The following is a 25352-nucleotide window of genomic DNA, read 5'->3' on the forward strand; positions in this document are numbered from 1 at the left end:
TTCCAACCAATCGAGCTGCTTCATAGGGCGGGTCTTGGCGTGGCCATAGTGGGATTCGTAATTTTGCGTCCCGGACTGCAGCTCAGGGGCGTCGATGGGAGCTACCATCCATGGAGCTACCGCGCGTGGAGATTTCTGGCACTGTGACTCCCCCTAGTGACGGAAAGGAGGACTGCAGCACATGTCCTGTCAATGAGGATAAGCTGGAAACCCCACAAATAAACAAATATTTACTTAAGAAAATAACAAAATACATAAGTAAATCAAGATGGATGTCGGCTATGTAAATAAATAATAAATGTGTTATTTCTGGCGTTCCAACGGAGCCTATTATTTCTAACGTTTTTGGGATAATTAAAAACATGTAATGTAATAATAATAATAATAATAATAATAATAATAATAATACAAACTATTACTTTTATTACAGCTTTGTATAAAACCATTACATTAGGTTCCTGGTAAAAACCTGACAATAATAAAAAAAAAAAAAACATAAATTTACTAGTGCTATGCTTAAAGTATTTATTTCTTACTATTGAAACATTTCTGATAACCTTAGACATTTAGGCAATAATGTGTCATTTTTTAAGTGAATCAAAATTGTGTTTAGAACGTTATGACAAAGTCGTCATTTGACGTATAAACGATATAATTGTTTGTCTGCGATATCAACATTGACTCAACTAACTTGATCAATCGATCCTGCTTATGTGTCAATGCCATGAATTGCCACTGAGGGGCGCTTTCCACAAGCTGTGAATAGTTGACCTGCATGTTCAGAGTCACAGCAAAGTTTGTTGCTGACAGAATGTTATAAAACATATTGTTGCGCAAACTGATTTTAAAATTAGGAGTAGGATGAAATGACTGCAACAGCATGTTGTTGGCATGACAAAAGTTGCGCATCTACAGTTTCCTTTGGCACATGTTGCTTGGCATGATAATGTTTGGAATGTCGAATATTGTTTTGCAACCGTTTGCAACACTGCTTGTCAGAGAACAAGCAGTCACGGTGAGCCACGCCTATTGTCCATGTGTTTCATCCTCCAATCTCTCCATCCCTGTACACCACACGCTCCGTATTTTGCATAAAATGTGTATCAGTAGGGCAGCGCTCTCCCCTGCACATGCAGAGCGCACATGTAGCGTGGCTTTACTGAACACATACTACGGTCGAATAAGCGCATCAAACTCCCCTGCGCTCCAGATCCCTGCCAATGAAAACGCACATAAGCGTGAAGGAGAGAGAGAACGGACTCCGCGAGATACAGAGTGAGCCAAATCCCACACAAACAGACACAACCCAAGTTATGCGAACGAAAGGGCGGTCACATTTCCTACTCACAAGCAAACGTGGTTGATGTGGCTGTTTGTATCAGTGGGTGTGTATGTCAAGTCTGACAGCGTTCACAGATAAGATGACACTTTTTTTCTTGGAATTCATGAGAATCTTTTAATCTCCGCTCGTACAACATCTCACGCGCTCGAGCCGAGGCGCAGTATCCTGAGCACAGAAGGCATTTATATGTAGCCTATCTTTGAGAAGACCGGTCTGTATTAGCTAAAAGAAAGACATCTCTACAATTTACTGGGAAACAACTTTACGCGCACTGGAAACATTTCCATCACTTCTTCCCATTTTTGCGCTCCGTGAGCAGGTGTTTCACGCAAAGCTGTTTTTTTTTTTTTTTGTACTTTCTCCTGTCTTCAAAAGACTTTTGCTCCAGTCTAGTGACATTCACTGACGTCTATCTTCAAGCCTGTTTAAAGTGATCGACATCAGCAAGAGAAATGGATAACAGCCCTGGTGGTGGTAAGATTAACCATTAAAACCATTATAATAGCAATGCTGATTTAGACACAAGAGTCAGGGTTGATTAACGGGTCATTGTTTAGAGTTTTCGTTCATGTTGCTTCCAACAATCAATAGGGGAATATGCTACTATTTAGCTGTGTCTAACTCAACCTAAACCCTACATAAAATATAACTTTAATTGAAATGCAAGACATATTTAATTAATGTAAAGCAAAGTGTCATTTCCATTATTTAGGCTATTATGTGACTGTGTAAAACATGTAAACTCCTTATTTATGTGCATAATTGGCCATTGTGCAACCTATGTGTGAGTTATCCCATGCATAGGTGAAGGAAATATAATTTTGGTTATGTGTTTTTACAAAAGTGTTTAACTTGTGTTTTATTGGTTAATGTAAATTTGCACGAGTTCATGCCTATTTAATCACGTCAACTTGTTCCTAAATTCAATAAACGTACAATGACTGTAAGACTTCACACAAACAAACAAAAAAAAGTTGCTGCACTGCGTTCAAATGTTAAACGCAGCGCCTGGACTGCAGCTCTACTGACAGCGAACCGCGACATATGGGAGACTTCCTGTTTCTCTCCATAAAAACAAACTCACGTGGAGCTACAGTACACTGGCTGTCAGTGTCACATAATCATAATCTTTCAGAGCCAGAACTTTAACTTCGCACTAAGCCTTTATCATCTCACGGGGAGCATGTTTGTTTCTAAGGTCATCACTGAAGTGGCTGCAGCATACAAAGACTTCCACCCGTTAAGTGGTATTAGGCAGCGCTTTCTCGAGGTCAGCCAAATGTGCACATGCTTTCTGCTTTCCTCTCGTAACTGACGGTGAATCATTGACAACAGCGGCAGTCACGTTCCAGCACAGGTGATGGGCACCGTGCTTATTTTATTTTTAAATGGCAGTGCATCTTTTAACTTTCCATCAGTCAATTTTTCTTCCTTCCTCTCACGATCGTAATCTAAGTGACCACCTTGAACTGGTTTCCCTGACCTTGAATGTTTCAATAAGTCATTTGAATGCACATGACTTCATTTCCCTCATGAGGTCAGTGCAGTGATCTTAACAAAGATCATAAACATCATCATAACGGGGCAAAAATATGGCTGCAGGGGCTGTATGGCTCATAAAGTCTAGATCAAATGAGAAAGACAGAGTGTGTGTGTGTGTGTGTGTGTGTGTGTGTGTGTGTGTGTGTGTGTGTGTGTGTGTGTGTGTGTGTGTGTGTGTGTGTGTGTGGACACAGAGCCCCTATTTCACCTGCAGAGATGATTGAAGAATTTACACAAAAGATTATTGAATGAGTCAATCATTAAATTGCATTTCTTATATGCCAAATACTGTAGATCAGATATTTACTGTCACAACAGTTGGCCTATTATGTATTTCATCATCATGTAAAGGTGGAGTTTAGGATCAGTTGAACAGTTTTGTCCCAAATAAAATAAAAATAAACGTACATCTTCATTATGCAAAATGCAAGCTGACTTTTGGAATGTGTAGCCTATTTGCCAAAATGAATAGTGTCATTAAAGTTGTTGACCTCATGTGAGGGTCAACTGTACTATGGTGTGGGTGTCAGTTGTAACAAGTAGGCTATTTAGTCTTTTTTAACACCAATAGTAATTTGAGATTACATGTAGCTGCTAAATTATGGTCATATTAAAAAAACAATTGACTTTTCCCATTTTCCACTGCATAACTTCGTGCAGTAAGTTCTCACTCACTACTACCTCCTCTGACACTCTGCCAGTGGAGGTTTTCTGCAAAGGAATGGAAGAAACTGAACTGACCTCTTACAACTGAACCCATTCTCTCATAGTATAGCAATCTAAAATATAAAAGGAGATTTTAAGAAAACAACTAAAGTGTATATTAAACATCCTAATTCACCAGCAATAAAGTGATTAGGCTATATATTAGAGAGGAATGCTATTATCATATGCATTTCCTCACAAACGTGGGCCTGGCCGCCTACTGCAGCGCCTGGCTGACAGCGCAGGCGGTGCTGCTGCTGCTGGTGCACAGTCAACCACCTAGCCGCATAACACGCTGCTCCATTTAATTTGCCTGTTTAATTATAAGCCCCAGTCGGGCTGTGGAAGGACTGGCTTCTGGCTGGAGCGCGCAGCTTCATGTCTTCCCAGTGAACGCTCAGTCAAAAAGCCTCCTCACGTGCCTTCCCTCGCAGAGCCGCGTGCGACGCGTGAGATGCCTACCGGGGCCCTCCTCCCAACGTTTCCCAGCAGGGACTTTTCTGTGCTGGATGCCGCCTGCGGTGATGGTGAGCTTGGTCAGTGGGTCAGCGATTCCATGCATCAACTGTTTTCTCTCTGGTCACGTTTTCCCGCCACATGCCCATTTTGCTTGTAGGCTATTGAAAGCATCAGTGCGTGTAAGCTGACTCGAGTTTGACTGTGCAACATCTGTCCCTCCCTCAACTCATCGTTTCAGGGAAAACATCCGCCAAGGATGGGTTTCCAGCGGTAACGTGACTCTGTTGAACACATCTGTCCTGTCACCCGCTGCTTTCTACCAACGACGCTGAAACAGATAGCGGATTAGGAACATTGAGAGGCTGCATCTTTGTTGCGGATAAAATCGCACAATCCTGAAAAAGGATGTTTTTCAATCAACATTTGACATTAAGCAATTGTAGCCACCACAACTGTACAACCCGGACTATTAGACTATATATTTAAAAGCATATCCTGGTGTTTATAAATTAGCCTGTTATCCACTGTGTTCAGTTCAGTTTCTCATGGTAACTGTACGAGCCATGCAGTGTATGATGCAGCGTCAGTTTGGAGAGATGCTGGAGGCGCATACACACAATTCTACCAAGTTCCTGTGATATTGACCTACTTACACAAGTCTGAGTTAATGAAGTCTACTGCAAACACCAAAGCAGTGCTTACAGATTGACCGTGTTCAGTAGCACAACTCTTTCTATGGGCCATTGCCTAGCCATATCCATTATTTCCTATTATTGCATAATAAACACTGCATGGCTTTATCCATAAGAAAGAAAACCACACATATGCCATGTTAATTAACTTTACACCACAAGGGCAAACAAACACTAATGGTCACCTTAACTGCAAGCTATCTGTGGCTGCCTATCCATGTCCCGCATTATAAGGTGAACAAGTGGAAATATGAAAACGACAAGAGAGAAACAGGGAGGAGAGGAGCTGGTCATGTTTCTCTGCCTGCCTCCAGATTAGTATTTGCACGGGTAGGCTAAGCTTAACATGGGCATTAAGGAAAGAATTTAATGTATTTGAAATAAATATACATGTAAATTTGTTCAATTTAGAAGTTGATGCTGTTTTATTCTTAATATTAGGCCTACCTAAATGTTCTGCAATGTTTGCATTGAAAACATAGCAATGAACAATATCATTATGCTATGTTTTCCCTCAACAATGCTGAGGACGGTGGACAAATGTCTTCTATAACCATAAGGTGTGGCAAAATGCTATGATATATAACAATAAATGTAAGAAAAAGGGAGTGTGCAATGTTTATTGTAATAACCTTTTGGCTTTGGCACATGCAGGTTTTATGGTGTCCATCCAGCACTACTCAAAAACAGACTGTAAAAGGGATTGTTAATTGACACAGTGGCTGTAGGACTCATTCATAGAAAATGACTACGTGTGAGTCTTCAGGTGTGCATGCAATGTGTCCGAGTGGATTGGGGTTTGGCCATTACTGTCTGCATATAAGCTCAGGAAGAGGTAAGGCTCAGGCCCGCATCTGCTGGGTCTGTCTATGGCTCTTGAATGAGTCAACAAAACACCAACACTTCTGGGTGAAGGATTATCTAAACATTAGAGCTGAAACCAATACCTTGTGCAGCATAGGGCAACACACAACACAGGGATGCATGATAATTATACATGATTAACAGCCTATACAAGGCTGATGGGTTAAATCACTGTATGACATGAATTTTGGATGTTGGAAATTATTTGAATTGAGTTGTGCAAACCAATAATTAAATGACCATTTAAATTGAACACATAATCCTTTTGAATATTAACTTGTATTATAATTTGTCATTAAACGTGTCTCTGCTGGACTCTGTCTACTGAGTTGTTAGTATAGGCTATTATTGCACCAGTCCAGTCCATATAGTTGAGGCTTTTCCTTTGCAAAAACGTGACTCGCATTCTGCGACTGTCGGTGGCGCACGAACAGCAGTGGCAGAGACTTGGTGCCACCTCACGCCCGGGGAGCTTCCCAGGCAGCATGTGTTTGTAAACACAGATCTGACTTCAGATTGTTGTGTGTTTCAACACGAGACTGCGGATTTGGTTCGGCCAGTAACCGTGTCAGGAGACCATGCATGTGAGGCAGCGGTCAGGTGTTGTGCTGTTAGCTGACGCTGGGCACGGTGCCAGGGAATCGAGGCTATTATTGGAGCGGAGGAAGCAGCAGACCCCGCAGACACGTGAGGCCATATCTCAGCTCGCATGACTACAGAGAGAGAGAGAGAGAGAGAGAGAGAGAGAGCCACAGCTGAACGACAAAAAAACATTCCACATATTTACACGGTTCCTATAGGGTATAAATACTGCATTACCATGACGCAGGAATTATTTTTCAAAAAGTAGCTCTACGTTGGTGCTTCTACCGGAAGCCTGCCTGTTTTGTTGCTGTGCTACCAGTAGGCTATTTTTAGCGCTCACTTTATCCGCTTCGCCAATTGCACTCAGGATGCGGCAATGCGTTGACTGATGCCAAGAACTTGTTCAACATTACATCACATTGCATCCCAAGTTGTTGAGTAGCTGAACGGGTTTTAAGGAAATATGGATGGCCAACTATCAAATGTATGGGGCACACAAAATAATAACAATAATGCCACTTAGTTTCAATATGTGAATGACTCATGCTTTAATTATGAGTTTTTACTCAAATTTGAATCACCTGCCCCCAAACTCTCAGCTCAGAGGTCTGATGTCCTCCATTATTTCCTTTGTCTGCAGGAGTCATCCTGTATGCAGGGTGCTCTGGCAGCTCCAGTCCCAGCCCCGGCAGCCCTGGCAGCCCCTCCAGTGGGTATCAGACACAGTCACCTTCTTCACATTCCCAGCCCTCATCACCAGAGGAGGGTGCCTTCACAGAGATTGGGACATTGAAATGTAGGGCAGCTGGGTGCACCACATCATCCTCCAAACTGATATTCCAGTTCCCAGAGGTCTACAGTGCACCCCCAGCGGCAGCCACTCCACAGCATACCTATGCACACCCCATTGCAGGAAAAAGGCCATGCGGGTTCACAGGAACTTTCACAAGTAAGTGTTTCCTTACTGTCGATATTTATACCTTGATTGAAGTTTTTACAGCTTATCTAATAATCGGTTTACCCTTCCTCAGAGACCGGTGGAATGGTCCTGCTTTGCAAAGTCTGTGGGGACATTGCATCTGGTTTCCACTATGGAGTGCATGCATGTGAAGGTTGCAAGGTAAGCCCCTGATCAGAAAATTACATGGAGTGATTCAACAATATGTTGCTTTTAGTGCACCAGTTTCATGCGATTTCTTTTTCGTTTCAGGGTTTTTTCCGCCGCAGCATTCAGCAGAACATCAACTACAAGATGTGTGTGAAGAATGAGAACTGTCTAATCATGCGCATGAACCGCAACCGGTGCCAGCACTGCCGCTTCAAGAAATGCCTCTCTGTTGGCATGTCAAGAGATGGTGAGACATCTTGACACATTTTTAAGGCCCTCATGCAGTTCTGACAGAATGCCACAGTGCTCCGATTAGCCAAAGCAGCAGGGAAATGGATGGCCTGAAAGAGACACAGTACTCATATGTAGGTCTGTTTGAAAAATGTAATGCGGAAGGACTTTTGAGGTCATCGTGCCAGTAGCTCAGTCACTCACTTCATCAGCAGACCTGCCTTGCCCTTCTACAGTGTCACTGCACTGCCAAAGCTTACAATCTGGCTTTGAATTACTCTCTTAAGTTAAGTGTCTTTCTCCTGCCCTTTGCAGCATCCTCCACAATACTCTTACCTCTTTGCTCTTGTTTAGTATAGCCCCCCCCCACGTCCCCACCATGTTCCCTTAGCTCTCTTGCATCTCCCTCTCAGACAATGATTTATGAGGAGAGGAGCCTTGAAGTCCCCGAAGCTATCTATCATCTGGAAAACTGCAGCAAACACAGGAATTATTTTAGGAAATTGGAACAGGGTCAACTGGATTACCTTGTGCATGCCCATGGAACATCTTACTGCAATTAATGAGGGATAGGGCAACAATTAAGCAAGGGATGCAGAAAACAGTTGTGACAGACTTTATCAGGCGTAATGCTCACATCACTGAGTTTTAGTTCTGAACATTGATTGATCACCTATCCTCACAGATTAAGGAAACAGCTGGGCTGACCTAGAAAAACAATACAAAATTGGGCCTATAGTGTACTCATACATCATGACCTACTTAGTGTATTTTGCCTGCCTTCTTCCTCCCAGTGTGGTTTCTGCTTATCTCCACCCTCCAGTATACTCTGCATTGCCTAATCTAGTAAATAGGTCAGTGTTATTTCAGCAGGTGTTTGACACTTCTGCTTCACAGAGAAAACAGTGTAGCAAAATGCATTTTAATAAGAGAACAAACAGTCAGGTCGACCCTCTTAGGAGGAGACTGCCGAAAGTGTTGAGGACCACAACCTAGAAACCCCTTTTTGCTCTGCTTCAATCGTTACGAAAACAGGAAAACCGCATGCAACTGCCTGCAGCCCACAATAAATAGTACACCCTGATTTCACACCAGGCAGCTGTGTGACTTTGGCTCTGCAGCGTAGGAGAAATCTTAAGTCCGTTAGCATGATGGCACACTTTTCTTCCTCTAACAAGAGCATCAGTTTTAGAGCGACAACTCACTAGTCCACATTTGTTTCCATTTAAACATGATGAAAGGGATTAATCTCATGGCACATTATTGGCCCCATCCTCATCAAGGGATCCTGCTGGCAATGAACAGATTACTGTATACTTGGTACACATAGCAATATCTACTGTGCATATTACAGGACAAAGCAAATCAACTCACTTGACCCAACACCGTAGCTTTATGTTTTCATGTAAAGTGCTTATGTTTAACAAATGGGTATAACAGTACATTGATTTAGAAATATTATTGCTGCTATACAACATGTTCTGCTACACTTGAAAGATTCAGATATGCTATACTTGCAAAAGTCTTTGAAGCTGTACCAGCTCAACTTCTGCCTTATCTAACTCCACCTTGCACACACGCACAGACACACGCTCACTCACTTCCCATGCATCACCGCCTCTCACGTCAGTCCTCTTGATATTCTAACTTGTGTGTCAAGCCCACCTCTCTTTTATCCTTCTCCCTCCCATGATCTCAGTGCCAGTGACATAATGCTCATGTTGCCCCACTGCCCTACTTACAAATGCAGGAAGGGAGTGGGAGAGGAGGGAGACAGGGGTTGATAGAGGAGAGGATGAGGCAGATGGTAGCAGGGGGTCTATGAATAGCCTCTCCAGCTGATGGTTACTGTGGGAAGGGGGATAGGGATATTGGTGAAGAGAGGGAAGTTTCATCTCACAACTTACTTGGTTCTCCTTAAAATCATTCAACACGTGGCCGGGTTGGATCAGTGGGTAGAGCAGGAGCACATATACTTGGAGGTTGATGCCTCGATGCAGAGGTCAAGGGTTCGAATCCGACCTGTGACAATTTCCTGCATGTCTTCCCACTCTCTCTCTCTCCCCCCTCTTTCTCACCTAGCTCTCCTATCACAAATAAAGGTGGAAAAGCCCAAAGAAAAAATAATCTTAACATTTTTTTTTTTAAATCATTCAACACGTCAAGAGATGTCGTGCTTTTGATGTATGTGTGTGTCTAAAGAGGTGTAAAAGGTCACTTTCACCATGCTTAGCTTTAATTTATAGTCACCTTTAACAGTAGCAGTCCTGTCTTTCCTAAAGGGCACCACTGTATAGCAAAAAACAAACAATCAAATGTGTCTAGTGTAAATGTCCATGTTGTCACAATGACTGAGAGCTGATCTGTCCTCACTGCGTGTGTCTTCCCTAGCTGTGCGTTTTGGCCGCATCCCCAAGAGAGAAAAGCAGCGACTTCTGGATGAGATGCAGAGCTACATGAACAGCCTAAATGAGTCAGCTGCCGTGGACGTGGACTCACCTTCAGCGAGGGACACTCCTAGCACCCCAGAAGATGGCAACTCAAAAGAGGCCATTGGCGCCATCTCCAGAGCCTACCGTGACATCTTCACCAGCAGCAACAGCCAAGGGAGAGCAGCCGAGAGGGCTAACATCACCAACAACAACAACAACAACAACACATCCACCTTTTCTCAGGATGCCAGTTTTACCCAAGTCTCCTCTCTCCCCACCTCCGCCCAAAGTTATCAGTCTTGCCCTGTTGTGGCTGCCACTCTATGCCCAGCTACCCCTAACGACAAACAACCTACGTTTCACAATGTGGACAACAATCATTACACCTACTTAGTGTCAACAAATCAGAATCATGATCAGTCTAACAGTACAACCTCTCAAAGGGGCAGCTCTGCCAATAATAACAGTTTTCGCAATGCAGGAAGTACCCAAAATCAGCCCTCCTGTCCATGGAAATTAGCTTCAGGAGCTAAAGTGCTGGTAAGTTCAGGAAGCATACTAAATTAGATCAAGACTCTTGTGATACATCTTGTCTGGCAAACAACTTATGATTCTTTCTATGTCTTTCTCTAAGGCCTGTCCTCTCAATGCGTGGCCTGTGTCAGGGGCAGAGCGCACGAGTCAGGAGATATGGGAATCCTTCTCGCAGTGTTTCACTCCTGCTGTCAAGGAAGTGGTAGAGTTTGCCAAGGGCATCCCAGGATTTCAAGAGCTTAGCCAACAAGACCAGGTCATGTTGCTCAAATCAGGCACCTTCCAGGTAATGACATACATTTCAGATGATTTATTTAAAATATGTGACCCCTTCGTGAGTTCAAATGTATTACTGATGCAAGTATTTGTCTCAAACTCTTTCTGTTCCTCTATTTGTTCTCTGTTTTGTGTGTGTTAAGGTTCTGATGGTGAGGTTCTGCACCTTGTTCAATGCTGAGGAGCGTACAGTGACCTTCCTGAATGGCCAAACTTACCCCCTGTCCACCCTGCAGGCTTTGGGCATGGGCTCTCTGCTGGACGCAATGTTTGAGTTCAGTGAGAAGTTGAGCTCCCTGGGGCTAGAGCCTGATGAAATGGCACTCTTTATGGCTGTGGTTTTGGTCTCTGCAGGTGAGAGAAAGGCACTATTTACTAGTGATGGTCAAATGAAGCTTTGTGAACCATTTTCTTTATTTTCTGAGCTCACTAGATGGCGCTCTCTGTTCAAAGAAAAAGGTTAAAGGAATGGCAATTCAGTGTGTTTTCAACCCTTTGTTGAAGAGAGAGCCCCATCTAGTGGGCTCAGAAAAAAAGAGAAAATGGTTCACAAAGCTTAATTTGGCCATCACTACTTCACGAGTAGGAAAACTCGCTGGTAATGAACCAATAATGCAATATCTGTGTCTGTCAACCATTCACACTGGCATCCCTCTGTGCTCCTCAGATGGTTCTGGCATCTCTAACATGCGGGCTGTGGAGCAGCTACAAGAGGGTCTGATCCGTGCCCTACGGTCACTGATTACTCGCCGTCGCCCAGATGACAGCACCCTCTTCCCCAAACTCCTCCTGCGCCTGCCAGACCTGCGCTCCCTCAACAATATGCACTCCGACAAACTGTTGGCCTTTCGCATTGACCCTTGAGCAGGCTGCTTGTTCACGGAGACACAAACTGTTTTACAGAATATACAGTCCACCACACACACACGTGCACTGATTTTATCTATCAAGGACTTCCTTGAAAATTGAGAAACAAGGAATTGGGCAATCTAAGGGATGGTTTTCAAAAGGATAAATGAGGGCAGGTAGCAGACATATATTTGACTCACTATTGATCTTAATGCTATGTTTTGGGACAAATAAACACATAAACCTCAACAACTCTTGAGAGACATTATTCCAGTATTATCATATAGATTTAGTATTACCATTCTGGACAAATCATGTGTGCACTTTCTCATTATATCAAGTGTACTTAAGAATAAAAGCCAGTTCACTTCTGCGTATTCCTTAAGATGTACATTATCGACAGGCCATCACTAATCAACTGTTGACGTTATTACTTAGGGGCCATTATTGGTGATTGACTATGTCAGTATGTGTTCAAGAGAAAGGGAACCTGTATAATAATACATAGCAAAATCTGAAATATTAAGGCAATTGTGTATCACTGTTTCACAAACATACAATCTGCATTAGTACTGGAAAGAGACCAGTATTTTAATGTGTCACTTGTACACAAGAGGATGCATTCTGTCTCACACGATTTTTGACTAATCTTCAAGAAAACATTTGGCACACCTTGGGTTTAAATATGCCAACTTCATAAATCAATGGCATTTTGTATTATTTCACAAAATATTGTGTCTGTGTCACTATATAGTATAACATCGACTGATGGAGGAGCCCCATGCATGTTGGGTTTATTAATTACTCTTTTTTTTTTGCTGTAAATATTATGTTACCCTATTGTCTGTGTATCAATGGCTGAATTGATGTGATGGATTGGACAGATGAGTTCGGTATAAAGGAAAATGTACTGACCTTGGTGAGGGTTTGGCCATGCCAAGGGGGCTTTGCACAGGAGAATATTTAGTAGGGATTCTCTGATGGCTTCAACACACTTCCTGCTATCAGATTATGTAACCAACCAGCATAATCCCTGAAATCACCAGCACTCACTCCACATGCACCCAGCTTTCTCTGCCCCCAATGTTTGTCATACAAACACAAGAGATATTTTTGGGTGAGAGATCTTATTTGATGGGTCTTCTCACTGTTTGCTTGTTTGATTATTGCTGACTGAGCATCTTGTACATTTTGTAAATATTTCTTCCTAAATAGAAACGATATAATGATATAAAGTTTGAATTATGTATTACTTTGGTTGTGTGTCATTTTATGTGTCAATCCAGGCAAAATGCAGTAAAGATTTAGTTAGGACAAATAGTGGAAAGTACATTTACTCTGAAGTATCATACTTATGTACAATTTTGAGGTACTTGCTGCTTTTATACTGCTTTATTCTTCTACTCTACTACATTTTAGGTGGAAATATTGTCTGTTTTACTCCAATACATGTATTTGACAGCCATATTTAACTAGTTACTTTGCAGATTAAGATTTCACATAAAAACATATAGTATTATAAAATATAATGCATTTTAAAGATTAAACCACTGGTTCCCAATCTTTTCTACTTTTTGATTTCCCCTCAAAGTTCTTGCATAGTTTCATTTCAATAACTTATTAAGGCCCAAAGGTACAATCATTGACTATTTCTCACACAAAAAAATAAAAGATTAAAAAAGGTCCAGAAAATAAATACAAATGTGTGCAGCTGAGCTATCTTTTTTCTTCTTCTTTCCTCTCAAATTAAAATATTTCATGACCCCTCAGATTTATCTTGGAGGAGCCCCACTCCTGGGTTAGGTAAAGGTAAATAAAGAAGTTAAATCTTTCTCCACCTCAACCAGCTACAATAGCTGCTTGCACAACATCACTATAGGCATCTAATAATGACATATATAATAACATATCAGTCACAGGGTACACTTTAGGCTATTGCAAAACAATCAGCCTTTACTTTTACATTTGATATTTAGCCTAGTTAAGTAGGATTTTGGATGCGCATGCGTGTTGTAATACATTGCGGTGTTTTGGAATTTTACTAAATGGATTTGGGTACTTCTGACACCACTGTTTAGGACTGCATCTCAGAAATGAGTAATGCAACTAAAAGTAACAATACCCTGCGTGTGGTTAGGGTGTGCATGTTAAGAGTCACTAAGAGGGGTAATTGTCTTCATAGCTAGAAATCTAGGTAAGAGATAGAACAACAACGTAATTAATTAACAATAAGCTTAGGCTACATTAATGGAGTCTGTGTGCCGATTTCATCAAAAAAATGGAAAAAAAACTTCTCAGGAACTACTTTGATTATCAATCAAATCCAACCTTAAGACTGGCCCTCTGAGAAAGTTGCAACATGGGATGTCTGGAAACATGAAATAACTTTCTCCTAACGTTATCCTGGAAATCAGAAGGCAAGTGATGGGTCGCCACCTTGTGGGGAAATAATATACACAGGACCCCGGAAGTGAATGGTCTGTTTCATACTGTCTATGGTCTGTTTGCTACCATATCAAAAACCATCACGTAGCTAGTTAGCTATGCTTAATGCTATCACTTTTGTACGTCGTGTAACTAATATGGGACCGCTGTCAAATAGCACGGTAAGATGTATCATGTATGTTACAGTATAGTGGAAAACACGATAGGATAGTGACGCAAGTTACGATAGCACTAGCTTGTTGGCTAGCGTTAGCTAGCTATATAACAATAGCTTCTAGGTGCCAGCCTTATACGTGTTTAAGTAAACAAACCTGAACTGTCACAAATCAGCCGTTCTGTCATTGACGAGTAACGTTATCCTAATACTCTACTGCCGTAATAACTGGCTTATGCCGTCTTTTTATGTAGTTAACTTTAAATCCCTAAGTAAAAGCTTATTAGCCACGTTAGCTACGAATTACTAAGAAAGCTCACTTATTCAATGGTAACGTCCAACGCTCTTCTTTCTGTCTTCACTTCTCTCCACAGGTGCTGAGAAATAGAAAGAAGAGAGTTGAAAACGCCCCAGGACCTCAGGTTTGACTTCAAGTGGGTGCAGTTAATCACACCATGTTGGTGACAGCATATTTTGCCATCATTTTCCTGCTTGCCCTGTGTGTTGGCCTCGAGGTCATTGCACGCCGCCTCACCCCACCTCAGTCTACTCCTACTGCTGTAGCCAACCCAGTTTTCCGTCGCTTCCAGACTATATTCCTCCGGGCATACCTTTTGGCTTTGTGGGCAGACTGGCTCCAGGGTCCTTACCTCTACAAACTATACCGCCACTACAGCTTCCTGGAATCCCAAATAGCCATCTTATATGTGTGTGGCCTGGCCTCCTGTATTCTGTTTGCTCCTTTTTCCGGCTGGCTCCCGCAAGTCTTGGGCCGCAGACAGACATGTCTTCTCTTCTGCCTGTCCTACTCTGCTTGTTGTCTCACCAAGCTGTCCACAGACTACTTTGTTTTGATTGTGGGTCGGATCCTGGGGGGTCTGTCCACATCCCTGCTTACCACCACATTTGAATCCTGGTACGTGCACCGCCATGTAGACGTTCACGATTTTCCCAAGGAGTGGATCCCTAGTACCTTCACCAAAGCTGCTACCTGGAATCATGGGCTCGCTGTGGGAGCAGGGCTGGTGGCTAACTTGCTGACTGAATGGCTCCACCTGGGGCCAGTGGCTCCTTTTCTCCTGGCTGTCCCCTGCTTGGTGTGCTGTGGCTGGGTGGTGCTAACAGACTGGGGCAAGGAAGAGGCTGAAGAAGGCCCTGAAGGGGACAAACAAAAAATACTTCTTGGCACTCCAAATGGAGGTGGGACCCGTTTGTCTGCGAGGGCCCGTTTCTCACGCAGCTGCCATGAAGCCTTGCGCTGCCTGCTGTCAGACAGGAGAGTCATGCTCTTAGGTGGAGTGCAGGCTCTGTTTGAAAGTGTCCTATATATTTTTGTTTTCCTGTGGACCCCAGTACTGGACCCTCATGGGCCTCCTTTGGGAATAGTGTTCTCTTGCCTGATGGCTTCTAGCATGGCTGGCTCCTTGCTCTACCGCCTAGCCACCTCCACACGCTACCGTCTACAGCCTGGCCATGTTCTCTGCCTGGCTGTGCTGATGGCCTTCTTCTCCTTCTTCATGCTGACCTTCTCCACCGTCCCAGGCCAACCTAGACCTCACGAATCATTTCTGGCCTTCCTGTTGCTGGAGCTGGCCTGTGGGCTCTACTTCCCTGCAGTCAGCTTTCTCCAGAGCAGGGTGATCCCAGAGGAGAAGCGGGGCGGTGTGCTGGCATGGTTCCGGCTGCCTCTGCACCTGCTGGCCTGCCTAGGGCTGCTGGCGCTTCATGGAGAGATATCAGGAACAGGTGGAGGGGAGGAGGGCAGCGGAACCAGACACATGTTTGGAGGCTGTGCAATCATGATGCTGGCAGCTTTGATGGCTGTTGTCAGTCTGTTCACGCTGGGCAGAAACGACACAGACCTGAGACTGGAAGGAACCAGGGGAGGGGAGGGGGAAATGTATTGATGAGATGGACCACAAATACAGGGTTTTTCCTAGCTCAGAATGGGCCTTCTTTACACTATTGTCGCTTCTTTTTACTTTTGTCGACATAAAGCCCTACAAAAGTCAGCAAAAAGTTCCTAAACCATCATAGAATTTAGCAAATCAAGCAAAACAAAGATTACATTTTTAAAAGCAGGCTACCACACAGCTAACTCACAGCAAGTGTGTGTTGCGTAATTGCAGTTTGAAAAACAGTTTCCTGTCTTTTTGGTTTGGCGCACAACTAGGCAGGCCAAAATTTATTGTGAACTTAAATTGATATGCGGGCCGGATAAAAATTTGTGAGGAGCTGGGTTCGGCCTGTGGGCCTTGAGTTTGACACCTGTGGGGTACAGTAAACGAAACGAGTCTGTGCTACCTTATTTGATAGAAATCTATGCATTTCCCTGTTATTTCTGACAATTTGATAAACAGAAATTTATATTATGCTTGAGTAAAAAAGTAACCCAATTAACAAACGGGTTAAGAGAAATAATAATCATATTTTATTTATAGTATCAAATAGGGCTGGGCAATATATCGATATCGTGATATGAGACTAGATATCGTCTTAGATTTTCGATATCGTAATATGACAGAAGTGTTGTCTTTTACTGGTTTTAAAGGCTGCATTACAGTAAAGTGATGTACTTTTCTGAACTTACCAGACTGTTCTAGCTGTTCTGTTATTTGCCTTTTCCCCACTTAGACATGATGTCCACATTACTGATGATTATTTATCTAAAATGTAAGTGTGAAGATATTTTGTTAAAACACCAATTGTCAACCCTAGAATATCGCCGCAATATCGATATCGAGGTATTTGGTCAAGAATATCATGATATCTGATTTTCTCCCTTTCGCCCAGCCCTAGTATCAAATCATAACAAGAGTTATCTCAAGACACTTTGCACATAGAGTAGGTCTAGACCACAAGATTTTTTAATTTCCCCAAGAGCAAGCATTTACTGTAGCGAGGGAAAAACTCAATTTTAGGCAGAAAGCTTGAGTGGTGAGAAAAACATCCTTTTAGCGTTCATATTCAAGTTTATGTTCTGCTTTTTCAACGGTTGTTTGGTAAATTACTCCTAAACACATTCGGAGAGGATTTGAATTGCTGTTTTTAATTCTCAATTCTTATCACCTTGGTGCTGGTGATTTTCCTTTGGGGCTTGCTAAAACCTCTTTGGTGGGGGGTGGGTGCCAAATATTCCTCTATGCAGGAAAAACCCTGCATATACAACATTTATGCTTGACTGGTTTCAAATGTACTTGTTTACTAGTTTTGTGAGACTAAAAGTATAGACGTGTTGCACTGGAATAGTCAAAAGTCTATATTTTGCCAAATTCATAAGTGAAGGAAATCAACGTCCAAATAGGGTGTTTTGGTATATTTAAATGTTGCCTTGTTACTTCTTTGTTGTTGTTTTTGGGAGAGACTTTTACAAATCCTGTCTGTGTAGGGATGCTTTGGAAACATGGCCATATCGACCTACATTTATCAAGTAAACTGCTGAAATGTCCAAAACTCGTGTATCATTCCATAAACTATTCCAGATAACACATTATTGCCTCACTATGTCCACCTTTAGGGAGACAGGGTGATGGGATTGACAGGATGTTATTAATCTCACCTGTCAGTATCCTCATGAGGATCAGTAATATAGTAGTTTGATCATATGTTTCATCATAATGTTTAAATCAGAGTTTACAGAGAGCTCAATAAATATCCAAAGAAATGAGGTCATGACTAGCATGTAGACCAGTATCTGAATGTCACTTCTTATAATACTTCTGTTTGTTGTTGTTTTTCCAGCATCTGTGTATTTTTATTAAAAAGAGAAATCTACAGTTGGTCATTTTAATTTTAAATGCTTTTCTGCATCATCTACAAGATATGTTCTCTGTATTGTCTTAACATCTGTGTGCTCTTTACACCTTTAAATAAAAGTGTACATATTGTACATAATGAACATTTATTTGTTTGATATAACCAGAATTTTGTGGCATATTGATGATTTATAATATTTATTCAGTAGCATCAGTTTGGCTTTCCAAATAATCCAAATGGTGCAATATCATATATTTTATTTTACCTCCTTTTTTCCAAGGGAAAATGTATTCCTAATAAATTCTGCCTGAGTAGATTGTATTTTGTAATTGTATTTTCATTATTTTGTATTTATTTTTGATTTAATTCAAAATTTAAAAAAGTTATTAGTATTAAAGCCACATTATGTACCAATCATTTAAAAAATATAATAGCATTAATAATGAAAATTTATTTGAAAGTTGCACTGTAAATAGTTGACCTTTTATTGAAAAATTCAAATGCCAGAGGCCTTTTTAAATTCACACACAAAAAAAAAAGTCATCTAGCATTAAGCCAAGTTGTAAATCTCCCTCTCCTAATTTTTGCTGCAGACCATATTTCCAGATTTCTCTGGACTTCTTTCCTCATAACGCATGCATCCATCCTCCCCATATTTCCTGCTGCTGTGGTACAGTCCCAGCTTTTCTCTATGGTGCAGCTTCACCTGGATGCTGCTAGAACATCCCTCTGTGGGTGAGGGAGGGGTATCTGCACGAGTCTTAACTGCGTTGTTTTGGGATTACATCACCAAATCGTCACAGTGTCCAGTCTGAGCAGGCAAGAAGAACACTATCTATCTGAGTTCCTTTAGCTATAGACTCTGCAAGAACTACACTATCAAGAAGGAGACACCATAGCCCTATTGACTGGTTGGGATACAGAACAAGACAACATACTGCAGGACGACAGACAGGCATCATGACAAAGGGCAAGGTATGAGTTTGCTTTAATGTCATTTTTGTACAGTTAACTGCGACAATTCAAACAGTTAGGCCTATGTGTATTTGGATTTTCTGAATGGGGTCTAGAGTATTACCTAACAGTCAGAATATGCGTGTCCTGTACAGCCCTTAAGTCCCACTATTGTGAAATGCGTAATGACAAGGCAGTATATTCAGTTGTGAATAGAACCACATTTAGTCATTTATTGAATGATAACTAGAACTTAGGTAGTGGAATTGTGGTTGTGTGTCCTGCAGTAGCCTATAGTATTTCTATTCGCAAAACAAAAGCTGTTTCATAGTGATCTATTAATGACATCTTAATCCTGTTGTAATTTTCATTTATATTTTATAGTCTAAATATAGCCTATTGTTATGGTGTTCGAAGCAGCTGAGTGTTATCTGAGGTAATGTGAATGAAATGCGTCACAGGCTGTTTTTGCCATGTTGCGTCACCATGACAACACATTTCTTTCTGTAGCTCTCGTACAACGCTACTGTCTCATCCCAGTGTGTGTCGCTCATCATTTTTCATCCAGATGAATAGTGTTTAAGATTTCTGTTAATATGGTGGAAGCAGTGTTTAGTTGTTTTAAACCTGGTGGTGGTTTTAACCTGTTTTTTTTTAAACGTCGATGTTCTGACGATTATGCTGTCTTTTGTCGAAATAACGTTGGTTGCATACGGACTTGGGGCTTCTACAGGAACGGGATGCATTTTATTTTGAAATACGGGGCGATTCCGTATTTTAAGGGACGGGTGGCAAGTGCAATCCTAATGCTAGGCCTAACTTATGTTTTTGAGTAGCCTATTTCCATCACTATTATGGCATCTTTACTTACTTAGATTTATTTATTACAAATGTAGGCTACAAATTCATATTGACATTGCAGAGATTCAGGCTTTTGATGAAAATAGATAATCATCCCAATCATGATCTTGGGAGAAAAAAAAATACACATACATTACTTTAAAAATTAGGGGAGAACATTTTGATAATAGGCCTAGATTTTTTTTTTTTTTTCAGTAGGCTATTTCGACGTAGGCTACCAAATCTCCTGTCAAATAATGCCATAATGCACATAACGACAGAACACCTGTTTATTATATTTTAGCCGCTAAAGAAACCGATAGGCTAGGCCTACTCTGTGACCCGGAAGTATGCTACATGAGAGAGGCACATTAAGGCGTTTTAACAATTATAGCTAGACTGGATATAGGCTGTTGCATTTCCAATATCCATATTGACATTCTTCATAGGAAAAATGGCATCACTCTTTCCATATGTATTGGCTTATAATTTCAGATATCCACAGCATTTCTGCAATATAATTCTTACTAGGAAGAAGACCCATTCAGGATCCAATTTTCACTAGTCATCATTTTTATTTCAGATATCCAAAATGAAAACCATTCCTGATAGCCATAATGTAATAGTAATAATGTATTGTATATTGTAATGCATTATTACTATACCTAGTCAAAATTAAATTTAAGATAGGCTATGTTTAAATCCTTAGGCTAAATACGTATTTCATTGCTGGGAAGATGGCCTTCTCATAAAACTGGTCTATGCTGTAGAAAGATGCAAATACTTTTTAAATTGTTGCCACATGATCAGAGAAAACAGAAAAGGGAACGTGGCATTCGTTTTTGCAGGTAGAAAACCTTCAACTACCAGAATGCACTGCTCCACACCGGACTAATAAACACTCTAGCTTGTGGGTGACGATGTAGGCTAATGCAATGCGAGCTCTCAGTGGTGTTGGAGTAAAAGTGTAGGTCAAAGCCATGAAAACCCTTAACATTTCAACTGATCATGACCATTTATCTTACTAGGCTACTTTTTTTTTTCATTTTCTAAGATGAAGAAACTCCTGCAATATGACTCACTTGTAATCATCCTGAATAGTAGCCTATGGATTAGGTACATTGTGATTCTTTGCACTATGAATATTTTCAGGGAGAGAGTATCTATGTGTTACGTTTGTATCCCACTAGTTAATTAGTTTTTAGCTTTACTGACACTCGGGGGAACAGTAGGCTACTTAAGCATATGCAACACCGGTAGTACCTGAAACATTTTACCTTGCATTTTACTAACGTTTTTTTTTCTGTGAAATATAGTTTTTTTAATCTCACTTTGAATGTGTAACAGACTATAAACTAAAAGATAAAACATGTTCATCTGTTGTGCTTTATCAGCTTTCACTTGCAAACAAGGCCACCAATGGCTCCTTCAGTGAAGAAGCCTTAGTGTCACCAGCTCCTCCCAGCTATCAGGAAGCCACCGAGGGTATGACAACACCTTATCCTCCTATATTTAATCATAAAGTTAGTGTTTCGTTGTCTTTGGCAAATACATTTGGTAATGTGTTTCATGTTTTGTGATGTTGTGGGAGTGATGGGAATGCAGGAGTATATGTTGACTGTTATGCATTGTACATCTTAACCACAAAATAAACGTGGTCTCTAGGCACCAGTGCTCCTTGCTACAGTGATGTTGAGATGCTCACAGAGTTCACCTGGGATGATTGCAACATCAGGAGGGTCTTCATCCGTAAGGTATCAAAAGCTTTATCATCACATTGATCACAGTATTAGCTGTGTTGTGAATGTATCACTGATAATTGACCTCAAATGAACATTATTAAACTTTAAAGGCCAGACCAGCACATGCCAGTACATGTACAATTATTCAATATTTTTTCATTCTAACTTGCTTTCATTTAGGTGTACACTATCTTGTTGATCCAGCTTTTGGTCACTCTCGCTATTGTGTCTCTTTTCACATTCTGGTGAGTATTAGACAAATCCTTTAAAAGTCATTCTGATCAAATTCACTGGGTAGTGTACTTACTTAAGACTATATATCTTTTAGTGACCCAGTGAAGGACTATATTCAATCCAACCCAGGCTGGTACTGGGCTTCTTAGTAAGTGACAGGATTTGTCAGTTTGTAATACACAGTTACTCCGTACATTTTTGGGTTTATGTCACTTCTATCTAACAAAAATATCTAACAATATTTCTGTTGTTTAACAGCGCTGTGTTCTTTGTCACATATCTCACCTTATCTTGCTGCTCTGCACCAAGGTAAGCAAAAAGTAAAAAAAAAAAAAAGTACATCATTATAAAAAAACAACTACCTTGTTAAATCTCCAATCTGTTACTCACTCCTACAGGAGACAGTTTCCATGGAATCTGATTCTGCTTGGCATCTTTGTAAGTACAAGGCAGATATTTGTTTTTAATAAACATGTTCATGTGTAGACTGAATGTTGTTATTTATTAGCAGTGTAGCAAACAGTACATTCATAGATTAACAATATTTGTCAATGTGTAACTTTCACTTCCCAAATGATTGTAAGTTGACAGCTAACATGATCCAAAACTAATTAATTGATATATTTTATAAAAGTTAATGCTCTCCAGTCATGACTGACTATCATATGTCCTGTTACAGACCCTCTCACTCTCATACATGACAGGGATGTTGTCCAGGTACTCTTTTATGTTTTCTTACAGTTTTATGATTGTCATGTGTTACTTTAAAGCAAAAAGAGACAGATTCTCTCCTCAGCTAGCATGGTGGCTTTTACATCCAGATATTAGACAGCAATGTATTTTCTTTACAATATGTGAGGTTGTGTGTGGAGCCAGTGATATAGGCCTGTATACAGTTGTGTTATGTATTCTGTTTTATATTTCTTGAAACATTTTCAGGACATTTTGTTTGCATGTTTCTTGTTTTAATAGCTACTATAACACCAAGTCAGTGGTGATGTGTCTGGGCATCACAGTAGCAGTCTGTCTCCTGGTCACAGTCTTCAGCTTCCAAACTAAGGTGACAAAAACACTTTTTCCTTCACTGTACTTTATTTAAATACTTCATATATCTGATATACTGTATGCATGATTATGAGTGAAAATCATTCATGTGTGTCAGCGTTTCACGCTGGATAAACATAGGTTTGATTTCATGTGCTTTCTCCATGCAGTTCGATGTGACATCATACCAAGGCGTGCTCTTTGTCTTCTGCATGGTCATGTTCGTCTCTGGACTGGTGCTGGCACTCGTCCTCCCCTTCCAATATGTAAGTACGACTATCCAAATCAAGCAGTTACATCAGATGTGTGTCATATAAGGCTGGAATTTCCAAATACAAATGTAAATTTAAAGTCTGACAATATTTGACATGATATATATATATATATGTAGATATACATTCAGATGTTACATAATGGATATTTCATGTAGTGATCTAAACACCAACATTGCATCTAATCAAGACATTTTTGCCATTTAGGTACCCTGGTTGGATGCCACCTACGCTGTCCTGGGAGCCATACTGTTTACCATGGTAAGAGTGCAGACACTGTCAAGCCATTACTTAAAGACATGATCGTATTTTGTAGACTATCAAAATCAGAAACAGACATAAAAGATGTCTTACTTGCTGTTTTATTTTCTGTTGCAGTTTTTGGCATTTGACACCCAGCTACTCATGGGGAATAAGCGCTACACCATGAGTCCAGAAGAGTATGTCTTCGCCACTCTCAACCTCTACCTAGATATTATCTACATCTTCTCCTTCTTCCTCCAAATCTTTGGAACTAAACAAGAGTAAACCATCGCCCCACCTATCTTACCTACAGACAAGGAATGGGAATTTAGGCAGAAATAATAAGAGTATTTTAAAATTTTGGTGATTGTGATGACAATGTTTGCAATTGTAACAGCTTTATTTTTTTGCCTGATACAGATAAGGCCACAAATACTTTGTGAGTCTTGTGTATAGCTATACATGTAGATAGATGTATGTCAGTTTTCACTTCCAAAATGTACACAACCTTTCCCTCTTCTCTAGCATGTCGTGAACCCATACCACATTATGGGGTTAGCTTACTAGTTTTACCAACAAGAAACAATCAGTGATCTTCCTCCATTTAACGTAGATAAAGCATACTGTGAGTGTACATCTGAAGCTGTATGTCTGTCTTTATGTCCTACCTAGATATCACAAATGTCCTGCAAATAATAGATGTCAGTGCTCTTTAAGAGGTATGTGAGCTATAATACATCGTGCATGGCTCTTAAAAAGCTCTAACTATGCCAAGTGTAGTCACCCCATCATTGGGATATTGCTGTGGGTGATGATTTAGTGACGTGACTGAAAGTACACCAAAAAAAAAGCTTCAAAGACTTTTCCTTTTCATTATGGTCTATGTGTTGGTTTTACTACATTTAACTCTAAGGCTTTCATTCATTGCATTCACCTTGTTGTATTGTTTATAATTAGTATGTCATTTTTCTAATATGTGTGTTTAAACCTGAAATGTTTTGAATGAAGATTGTGTATAATAATCTTTTCATGAAAGGCATTTAGTTTGGACATTTCTTGATTGTTGGCATTATAGTCCTTGGTTTTTATTAATATGGAAACGTATTCAGTTGGTTTGAAGTGGTGACACCATCATGATGATAATAAAATTATTTAACATTAAACATGACAGTGCCATACATGCACAGATTTACTGTAACTTTTGATAAGGCCTGCATTTGTTGAGGGGCTTGAATGCTATTTTTCATGACATGACAAGTTTATTTTTTTATGACAGAATGATATATTTCAGAAAGTGTGTGATATAAAAATGGTGAGTTTGAAGTTTGAAATGAATTCATAAGTTGTCTAAAGTGGCCTTGGACTACCTTTATTTCACAATATTGATGCAGTATATTGCATTGTCCCTGCATTTCATGAAGCATTTGTGTTTCTGTATTGATTTATTAAAGGATGAATGTGTGTGAATGGACTCACAAAGTTTCTCTGATTTAATAAATAATAATATGCTTTAACACCTCTATGTTTATTTTTAGGTTTTATTTCACCTTTCACCAGGTTCTTATTTACAATGGCGGCCTGACAAGTGACAGAGCCACTTAGGTGAAGGGAAGGAGGACTAGGGAATAAAATGCATGTTATATCTGTCTAATACTAATTATTTTAGGAAATGTGTATATATTCCACTTTTCATAGGACAAAGGGGAGTTTAATTAAAGTTTTATAATTTTAGCCTAAACATCACAATGTTTTTCAGCTGCTTGGTGTGTTATTTACCAGCACTCTGGTCTTTCCTTGTTCCTCTATGGTTATTTTGGAGCCATAGTTCTATTTTTGAAGTATTTTCCTGAAACTAGTGGTCATTTTAATGTTTAGCTCAGTAGGTGTCTATTGATTTGTGAAAACATAATTGCATATAAAATTGTAATTCATAATTACATGTTTTTGTCCAAATTGCCTTTTTATGTGCCCGTGTGTTCAGATTTTCCTCTGCCTGTTTGGTCCACACAATTAGTCAGGGGAGATAATGGTATTTAAGGACCATGCCTA

At 40.5% G+C, this 25352-nt stretch overlaps 3 protein-coding genes across 3 annotated transcripts; all 3 read left to right on the forward strand.

Annotated features, from left to right (window-relative positions):
- The first annotated feature begins 1129 nt into the window (after positions 1 to 1129).
- On the forward strand, positions 1130 to 12871 carry nr1d4a (nuclear receptor subfamily 1, group D, member 4a). Its single transcript, XM_039799488.1, has 8 exons — positions 1130 to 1816; positions 6830 to 7138; positions 7221 to 7309; positions 7400 to 7544; positions 9920 to 10500; positions 10595 to 10780; positions 10914 to 11124; positions 11438 to 12871. Exons 1-8 carry the CDS (start codon positions 1795 to 1797, stop codon positions 11632 to 11634), a joined length of 1740 nt encoding a protein of 579 aa, XP_039655422.1. The 5' UTR covers positions 1130 to 1794; the 3' UTR covers positions 11635 to 12871.
- Positions 12872 to 14083: 1212 nt separating this feature from the next.
- Positions 14084 to 16740, forward strand: mfsd5 (major facilitator superfamily domain containing 5). Its single transcript, XM_039799489.1, has 2 exons — positions 14084 to 14225; positions 14593 to 16740. Exon 2 carries the CDS (start codon positions 14674 to 14676, stop codon positions 16123 to 16125), a length of 1452 nt encoding a protein of 483 aa, XP_039655423.1. The 5' UTR covers positions 14084 to 14225; positions 14593 to 14673; the 3' UTR covers positions 16126 to 16740.
- A 1978-nt stretch (positions 16741 to 18718) lies between these two features.
- Positions 18719 to 24774, forward strand: LOC120558837 (protein lifeguard 2-like). Its single transcript, XM_039800108.1, has 12 exons — positions 18719 to 18949; positions 21163 to 21253; positions 21434 to 21522; positions 21691 to 21755; positions 21839 to 21892; positions 22003 to 22053; positions 22143 to 22182; positions 22424 to 22461; positions 22717 to 22804; positions 22959 to 23054; positions 23268 to 23321; positions 23439 to 24774. The coding sequence occupies exons 1-12, from the start codon at positions 18935 to 18937 to the stop codon at positions 23586 to 23588; spliced, it is 831 nt and encodes a 276-aa protein (XP_039656042.1). The 5' UTR covers positions 18719 to 18934; the 3' UTR covers positions 23589 to 24774.
- The last annotated feature ends 578 nt before the right edge of the window (positions 24775 to 25352 follow it).

This window comes from Perca fluviatilis, chromosome 5 (assembly GCF_010015445.1).
Source record: "Perca fluviatilis chromosome 5, GENO_Pfluv_1.0, whole genome shotgun sequence".
NCBI classification, from domain to species: domain Eukaryota; kingdom Metazoa; phylum Chordata; class Actinopteri; order Perciformes; family Percidae; genus Perca; species Perca fluviatilis.